Raw genomic sequence first — 9227 nt, 5'->3', positions numbered from 1 at the left:
AAAAAAACATAACAAAACCCCCTGTCCCCACTTGGTCAAAATTGAAGGGCAATGCTGATCCACAGATGCTTGCCCTGGACACCCACCCTAGCACAGTCTGCTGGCTTTGTAGGGGCTGCAGGTCAACTGGGTGTATCTCCCTCCAATTCAGGTGGCCAACATGGTGCCTGGGCTGAGCCCTGGCCCTTTATTCTCTGGGCAATGCAACATAGACAGGGCTTTCCTAAGTTCTGAAAGATAAAGCAATCTGTAAGATTACAAAGCATAACTGTTCAAGAAATTGTACCCTACCAGATGTATCTGATACTTATAGCTTCTTACCTCCACATCTTTACTGTTCTATATGTCCCTGTGTCATGTGCCAGTAATTCAGTCCCTGAAAGAACTGCAGGTACTTCCATAACAACATGGGCAAGGCTAGTGTGGCATGGTCCTTGCCACACTACGATCTGACAGGGATCTAGGGCTCTCCTACAATACATACACACTGGTTTCAAGATGTTAGCAGTAAAGCAATAAAATATAAAGGTAAATTCTATTTATTGTACTGTCAGCTCCTTTAGGCAAGACCTTAAAAAACAAAGGTTTTGCTCTTTGGAGAACTCAATATATTCCTTTTTAAAACATGTATATAATAGCATGTCAATGCCTTGCATTCCAGAGGAGGTGGCACTTCAATGGGGGTATGTATATACGCAATAAAATATTACTTTATAGGTCAAACACCAGTTAGTTCTCTATGTCTATATATCCTGTGTACAGGATGCACCTTTGCATTAGCTCAAGGCAGATACGAGTTGAATGTTCAGAGTACAGTTTAATCCCACATCACCTCTACTCCAGTGGACTGGGAGTGAGCCACACAAACCAACCATTATTGTGACAGAAGCTTAACAATCAGTTCTCCCCTCCATTCATTTATGACCTAGAATGCTGTCTGCCTCACGGACGCACGACTCTACTGTGTCTGATGTGCAGAGGAAGTGCACCCTGTTTCTAAAAAGGAGTGTGGCACCAAGTGAACACAATGGGAAGGGACGCAAATTTGGACAGATAGTGAACATGAGCTAGAACAGTGGGGGCCAAACTTTCTGGCAGGCATATATCAAATTAGCTCCTGACCCTTTCCAAATGTCACTCCTATCTCTTCCCTAAGCTACTACTCAGCTTTCTGTTCCCTGCTCTGTGCTCCCTGCCTGATCTGACGCTTCACTTTCTGCTCCCTCCTATATTGGCTACTGTGCTGCCTGTCTTTTCCCCAACCTGCTGGCCATGACGCACGGAGGCTGCCCAAGCATTTTGTGGCACCCATGCCACAGGTTGGCCACCCCTAGGCTAGAACATCTACACTCTAAGTGACCTGGGGAAGGAATATAAAGCACCTTGCTGTTAGCCCAAGCACAGAACCAAATCCATTTATGGATGTATAGATGTAGGTCTGAATCAAGATTTTTAAAAGATTTCTCTTTGAGAAAATAAAACCTTGTATCAGCATTTTATTTATACTCATTAAATTTTACCATTAATTAGCAGTAAATTAGAATTTAAAAAGAATACACCAAAAACAACAAGAATCTTTTTTAATTTTAAAAATGAGACATTTTCATGTAATCTCCATTTATTTATTTTGGCCTATGTTCACTCTTTTACATCTGCATAGTAGAGGCTCCAGAGGCCTACAAAGGAGGAGTTGCTAGTTATGGAGCTTCCAGCGTGCACAAGTTTCTGGATGATATTTTTAGTGTACGCATCAGTGCTGCTGAATCGCCTCGTCAGTCAGTGTGCATTTCGCCAAAAGACTCATTGTCCATATTCGACTGAGCCTTATCCACATTTCTTTAGAGTATGAAATAACAGTATGCACAGAATATTTACAAGCAGAGACCTCTGAGGCTGACCTTAGACCTTAAACCTACAATTAACCTCACTGCACACTTCACTCGTGCAAAGCCCTGCTGAAATCAATGCTGCATCATCTACCACCACATGGTTTATTGCAGAATTGGGACTTATGTACACAACACCACAAGGCAGAATTAAGCCAAATAAGATTGTCCCTATTATATAATAAAAATACAATATTAAGTGAATGTCAGGTGCAAAACTACTCCAACTAGGGTATTTTTGAGACCTGTGACTTTTGCCCCAGAACTGAAGTTGAACGCAACATGGTTCTTGTTCAGGCAACCAATGAAGCATTTAGTTCTGGAAAGGAATCTTTGTGCTATAAAGCAGTATTCGGTGGCCTAGAGTATCAGAGCAGAGTGCCAACAACTCACCAGTGAAATCTTTCAGTCAGAATGGCTAAAAGATAGCACTGTTCTCCATATGAGAAGAGGGTTTTTATCATTTCATAACACAAAAAATAGCAAAAGCCACATCCTGCATTGTCAATTTTGATTTCAAGTAGTCTATCACAATAAGCATATACAATCAGTTCTCCCCTGTGTATATATCACACAGGAAAGGTTTTTGTATTATTGTTATGTACAGTATAAGTTAAATACAGAAGAGATTTAATGAAGAAATATATTCAAAATCTCAGACTCTAGCTCTGTATTTCTTTTGAATAGATACCTTCAAAATAATATTCTCTATCTTAAAATAGAGCTTCTGTATACATTATTCATATTAACTATACTTACAGATTTGAAAGTAATTTTTATTGCACACCACTGAAAGGGGGAATATATTGCTGCAGGAAGCATCAAGGCTGTAAGATTTCAGTGATATGCATTCCATTCTGTAACTACCTGCCCCCTAATTACTTATTTTAATAGTCCAACCATCACTTCACTGATATCCCATAGTTTCCTTGCAACCAAGTCATCTGTGGCTTTAGGCAGCAACTCCTCCTCTTTGCAGTTACCAAAATATTTCCCTGATACACTTTCTACATCAGGAGAGGAAGCTAAATAAATGGAAGTCTGGGCTCCTTCCAATGGGGTTTTGAAGAAAGCCCATGACACAAAACTGAGCAGAGGCTTGGCCAACAAAGGAACATTCACGTGCCTACCCAGATTGGTTCTGCAAATACCAGGGTGAAGTGCATTTACTGTGACTCCTGTGCCTTCCAATCGGCGGGCTAGCTCCTTGGTGAACAGTATATTAGCCAGCTTACTCCGAGAGTAGCAAAAACTTTTATTGTAATTCATTTCGCTGTTCAAATCGTCAAAGTTTATCTCTCCGTATTTGTAAAGCTTGGAAGAAACAACCACAACCCTGCTTGGGGCAGAACTTTTGAGAAGGCCAAGGAGGAGGTTGGTGAGCAAGAAATGACCCAGGTGATTAACACCAAATTGCATCTCAAAACCATCTTCTGTCTTCGTGTACGGACATTGGAATATTCCCGCGTTATTGATTAGAACATCCAGTCTTGGCTCTTCCTTTAAAAGAGGAAAAACAATCGTTCAGATTATCAAGCCATGCTGCAACATGCTTTTAAAAATTAATTTAGTGATCTTCTTACAAAGGAACAGAGCAATTTTTGAACTTCTAGAATGAAATTTTCTGATTCATAGTTACTTTAATGAGATTTTTTTGGGGTGGGGGGAAGGAATAAAGTAAATTGCACATTTCTACTCTATTGTCAACAGGAAACTATTGGATACAAATATAATGGAGGAATTGCATTTGCTTTGAAAATGAAAAACACAGGATCAACTGACTTTCCAGAAGTTTTTCCTGCAAAAAACTGGTTTTTAGGAAACACTTTCAAATAAGCAAGTAGGATATAACCCAGAAGTAGCATTAAAGCTTAAACAACAATATATTTATAAGTTTTTGGATTTACTTATAATGCAGTAGGCTCCTAGAAACCCCAGTTATGAATCAGAATCCCAATGTGCCAAACAAACACTATACAAATACAGAAGCCCACTTAAAAGGTTTCCTATAACAACAGACTAGAGTACTTCTTTTGCAAGAACTAAAATATCCCTTACAAAGGCTGTTTTTGTACTTCTGACTTTTAAAATCCTAGATTAATCTGACTGGAGGATATTGTAAACAGGTGCTGCAGACAGAAATACTGACAGCTTTTCAAAAAAGCTGAAACTTCTATTCTTTTCAGCTTCTGGAACTTGCTTCCATGTCTCTGTGTTTTGTTGTAAACAGTTTCGACAGCTTTCTAAACCCCTCTATTTACAACGCCAGATTTCTCTTTGTACAGGGAGCTTAAAAAGAAAAAAAAAAAATGGATGTCAGTTTTGAATTCTGGTATCTCAAGCCCAGCAATGAAAGCAAGCCAGGAAAGGGGAGCTCACCCCCATCCTGTCTTTCTGGGATCCTCCCTCTCCCTTAGAGAGAACTTCAAAGAAAAAGAATCACAAGTTCAGCAAAGGATAGAAACAATCTGAGTTCACATGCATTGAAACCCTAAAACGGTTTCCAAGAACCACCCATTTTAATCATTTTGCTCCCTCCATCATTCTGGCCATTTTGGAGATAACACAAGGTATACAATCAACATCAGCACCACCTTCCCCTGCCACACCCCACCATATGTCACCCATTATAGTGTCATTCAGGAAATGATATCACTTAAATTGACTTTAGTCAACAGAGGGAAATTGTGTTTTTTTCAACTGCTGCCTTTGTACAGATATGTTCAGACATGGTTTTCTCTGAATAATCAGAAGTCCTGATTTTGCAGTTGGTTTTCAGGTTGCAGTTAGTTTAGGAAGATATTTAAGCCCTCCACAGAGAGCCACTGAAATTTGGTAGAGAATCATCTGGGCTTAAGTGTCTATCCAGTCCAACCCAATGATAAGATTAGGGCATTTTTCTCCTTGTTTTCACTTTTTATTTCTCTTGTTTGACAAAAAGAGAAACCTTTTGGGTCAGGTCTCTTGTAGGGTGGCACTTCTAGTGGGCGTTTATTTTCTACTTTTCTGCATTTCAGAACACATATTTCTCTCTCTTTTGGGGCACTGTGTCCTTCAGATGCCAAGCAAAGCTTTCTCTGATGATCTCCCTAAACGAGTACCTTCCACATGAGGTTTGCAAGATTTGCAGCACATCAGATTAAAAAAACAGGAAATAAAAGATGTTTGGTAAACATGTTCCTGATGTGCTCGCTCCCTCAGTCCACCGATTAGGCTCTGGACAGAGCTGTAGCCAGCCAACAGAAGTGACATCGAGTACCCACAGACCTGATTACGCAGAATCATAGAGAAGTAGGACTTGAAGGGACCTCCTGAGGTCATCTAGTCCAGCCCGCTGCCTGAGAAGGGATCATTCCTATCCAAACCATCCTACACAACTCTACTGCCTAATTTATTATAACTACACAGTCCATCCTGACACAACACAAGACATAACACCTTAACCTGCCCTGCCCCAACTTCTCTTTTTATTTATGTGCATGTGTTATGTCAGATTTACTCTCAAACTGTAAATTTCTTCTTCTTCAGCTTCTTTTGGGGTATCTTTTTCTTTTGCGCAACTACTACTTCTGGTTTAGGAACAATCAATCTGCCCATACTTCACAAGGATCCTCTTGTGTGACGGAGGAGTTCATGAGATGTGTGTGCACATCTTAGAAGCCTTATTGACTTGGATGTGTTCAATTACCAGAGAATTCACATCAGGACCTATACAATCCATAATATAAACTCTTTGTAAAACTACTGTCAACTCTAACCCAACACAAGACATAACCTGCCACAGGTAAAGCAGGGAAACCCATGGCAGCCATTGGCTGGCTTCTGTAAAAGGTTAATATATGCTCAAGAGATCCTAGGTAGAGGCCAACCCCCCTCCTATAGAGGAAGGCAAACCCCACCACAGTCCTGCTAATCCGACCAGGAGGTAAAATTCCTTCCCGATTCCAAATATAAAAGGTCTGACCCCGAGCAGAGGGGCACATACCTCCAGTTTTGAGTCCCGACAGGAACACTGGCTCACCCTGATGAGAGGCATTTTTTATCCACTGGACAGCTACCCTGACCAAGTTATAGTTGCTGTTTGAGTGAGGAAAATCTTGTAGTGAACATGTGCAGTAGTCAATTCAATTAAGATTATTATAGCAAGCAATGTTCCCTCCAAGGAGTAGCAGTCAGTGAGCCTGCTGCTTCAGTCTGTGAGCGCGCTGATTCGGTCCCACCTCCCCCTTTCAGTGTAGCTGGTGTGTGGCCAGACTTTTACTTGTGTGCGGCCGTGCATGCATGCACCTTAGAGGGAACCTTGCTAACAAGACTGAACTCTTCACCTTCGCTGATGTAAGGAACCTAATTTTGCTGTGGAGCATGAGTAGTGGCTAGGATCTACCTGTTGAGTGCTGAGTACATGGTGTGGGGCTATGTGCAAAGGTGTGGTAGCATGTGCACAGGCATTTGGCTGGACTGGACATGGTCTGAGCAAGTGTTTGATACAAAGTTTGATGATGGGAACTGTTGCACACTGCAAGAGGCAAGTAAAAATTTGACTGGATGGTATATGGTCCGAGCATAGGCTCGATACAAAACTTAATGATGAACAGGCTGGAGCATGAAGTGATTGGATGAGCAAGATGGGGTGATTCTGAGATGTAAGAGTCTGAGTTTAGCTTGTGTGTTGGAGTAGGAGAGGGTTTCTGCTCCAGAAAGGGTCTGATCCATGAGGTGTGTCGATTCTGCTGCTGTCCTGGGTGCTAACGGGGTGAGCTCTTAGAGATAACCTGGACATAGTTCTTCTCTGCGTGATATTCCTAGAGCCACAGGAATCATAAGCTTGTAATAAAGTATCACCCTGACCCTGATACCGGGATGGACAACTTAGCTTCTGCTTTCTGTTGGGAAGCCCAGAGAAAGTGAAGCTAAGGATCCACAAGGCAGGAGGGGCAGCGTGGATTTACCTAATAGCCTGAGTATTTACTCAGAATAGACGTATCTCCCTGAGTGGTTCAACACCTTGACTATAAAAAGGTCTGGTGCATGCAAGCTCTGTAATGGCTAAGCATGTGAGAAAGAAGAGACTGTCTAGCATGAGAGGGAGAGAGAGAGAGAAATAGTCTGAATCTGTGAATCTGCAGACCAGTGCTCAGGGTTGTGAGGCAAAGCATGTTCCCTCTTGGTGTTCCCAAACGGAAGGTTACTGCGTGACTGGGATACGTTCATTGTTGTGTGTAGGCAGCCAGTCTACATTTCTTGCACCATTCTCCAGTTGACCCTGGGGTCACTACTGTGCACTGGCAGCAGGTCTACATTTATCACACCATTCACCCATTAACCCTGGGGCTATTACTGTGCACAAGTGACAGGTCTACATTTCTTGCACTATTAGCCAGTTAACCCTGGGGTCGTTACTGTGTACTGGAGGCAGGTTTACATTTATTGCGTCATTCCACACTTCATCCCTGGGGACATTACTGTGCGGGGGTAGCTGCTCTACATTTACAGGCAGTCCCTGACTTACGGCATTTCGACTTATGGCGATTTGCACTTGCGGCGCTCCACCATTTACATCCATGTTATTACTGATGGCGCTGGATCCTCACACTTAGGGTACTACAGGGAAATTCACGAGAAAAAGGGGGCAGCAAAACAAACATCCCTGGATCAGTTTCTCAAAAAGCCATCAAGTGGCCCTACATCTCCCCAAAATCTCCTCAAAGAAGCCCTTCTGAATTCCATGACCGCGATGAAGGTGTTCCTTCACCTTCTGATTACATAAAATTGTGTGTGATTAGTTACTTATTGCCTTGTTTAATCAATTTATATACGGTACACTTTAGAAAGTTTTGTACCGTACAGCGTATATCATTTATAGTTGATCAAACTGTTGGTTTAAATAGGGTGTTCGCAGTCATTTCTATAACAAGTTGGGCATCAGGCCCTCGGTCAGGAACGTAAACCCCTATTATAACACTGTTCCTACAGGAAAATCAGATTCAACTTACACCGTTTCGATGTACAGCACCTTTTCCAGGAACGTAACTTGTACCGCGCCACGAGTCTACACTTATTGGTGGCTCTACGCTCCCGAAGTGGTACAGCGGGACACACAGCACTGACACGCACGCACACACACACGTCACACACACGTGATACCTGCAGCACCCGGTGGCAGAAGCGGCGCACGGAGCGCAGCGAGGCCAGGTCGAGCTCCCGCACCAGCAGGTCGCCGTCGTGGGCAGAGCCGCCGGCGCAGGGGCCCAGCTCGGCGAGGATGTCGCGGGCGGCGCTCTCGGCCCGGGCGCGGTCGCGGCAGCCCATGATGACCCGCGCGCGGCGCCGCAGCAGCTCGGCCGCCGTGGCCCGGCCCAGCCCGCTGTTGGCGCCCGTGATGATCACCGTCTTGCCCCGCATGTCGCCGTCGCCGCCCCCTGCCGCCGCCGCCGCCGCCGCTGTGCCTCGTAGGTAGCGCCAGGCCAGCAGCGCCAGCGCCGCGCCCAGCCCCGCGCCCAGCGCCGCCGCCACCGCCATGGCCGCGCGCCGGGAGAGCGCGGCCCGGGCCGACCAGGCGCCCACGCGGGATGGCTCACACCCACGCCCGGTGGCTGAGTGAACGAACGCAAGGGTAAGATGGTAGTCGGCCCGTTTCGGCGCTTTGCATTGTGGGGCTTATAGGTGTCAGCACCGGGGCGGTGTGGAGTGGAGGCATGAGGTCTTTGAAGCAGGGAGGCAGCTGTGCGCATGCGCGCCCTGCTGCAGTGAGGCAAGTGTGTGCACGCACCTCCCCCCGGAGGGGAGGCATCTGTGCGCATGCGTTTCCAGGTGAAGGGGGGCAGATGTGTGCATGCGCCCTCTAAGGAGGGGCGGGTGCTGTGCGCGTGCGTGATTGAGTCACATGATTCATCACTGTAAATCGCAAACTCAGCTACAAATAAATATATCAATCCCAATCTCAGTTCTCACTGAATTTTTGTCACTTCAGTATCCAACCATTGATGCTCATTGTTCTTTTCTCCTTGTGAGAACTGTTCAATACCCAGGATTTTCTCCTGGGGGAGGAACCTGGACCCAGTATGAAACTCACCTCCCAACCAGCTGCAGAGACTGGAGTTCTTTAAGTCAGCGGTTCCCAAAGTCTGGCAGATTGCACACCACTAATTTAAAATGATACAACGTTAAGTACCACTGGCAAATTTTTGTCATGTAATTATAATAAATCTGTTAATGCGTACCGCTGACAGGTTGTCTGCGTACCGCTGGTGGTGCACGTCCAACACATTGGGAATCACTGCTTTAAGTAACAGGATTTTGACCCTTGAATTGTTTCTGTGGTTCTTTTCTGCAGCCTCTTCA

At 44.6% G+C, this 9227-nt stretch overlaps 1 protein-coding gene across 1 annotated transcript; it reads right to left on the bottom strand.

Moving 5' to 3' along the window:
* Window positions 1-1566: 1566 nt before the first annotated feature.
* Window positions 1567-8948, bottom strand: RDH14 (retinol dehydrogenase 14). Its single transcript, XM_090031802.1, has 2 exons — window positions 8031-8948; window positions 1567-3386 (listed from the first exon to the last, which is right to left on the bottom strand). The coding sequence occupies exons 1-2, from the start codon at window positions 8403-8405 to the stop codon at window positions 2769-2771; spliced, it is 993 nt and encodes a 330-aa protein (XP_089887928.1). The 5' UTR covers window positions 8406-8948; the 3' UTR covers window positions 1567-2768.
* Between the last annotated feature and the right edge of the window lie 279 nt (window positions 8949-9227).

The sequence above is a fragment of the Crocodylus siamensis genome, chromosome 1, assembly GCF_052110815.1.
Source record: "Crocodylus siamensis isolate JL-2025a chromosome 1, ASM5211081v1, whole genome shotgun sequence".
In the NCBI taxonomy this organism is placed as follows: domain Eukaryota; kingdom Metazoa; phylum Chordata; order Crocodylia; family Crocodylidae; genus Crocodylus; species Crocodylus siamensis.
Note: the sequence above shows the minus strand (reverse complement) of the source record. Positions and strands in the feature narration are given on the sequence as shown.

Coding starts and splice junctions, on each gene's coding strand:
- RDH14 (XM_090031802.1), bottom strand. CDS start 8,405: ATGGCGGTGGCGGCGGCGCTGGGCGCGGGGCTGGGCGCGGCGCTGGCG. Junction 3,387..8,030: donor TCTGCCACCGGGTGCTGCAG/GTATCACGTGTG, acceptor CCTCTTTTAAAG/GAAGAGCCAAGACTGGATGT.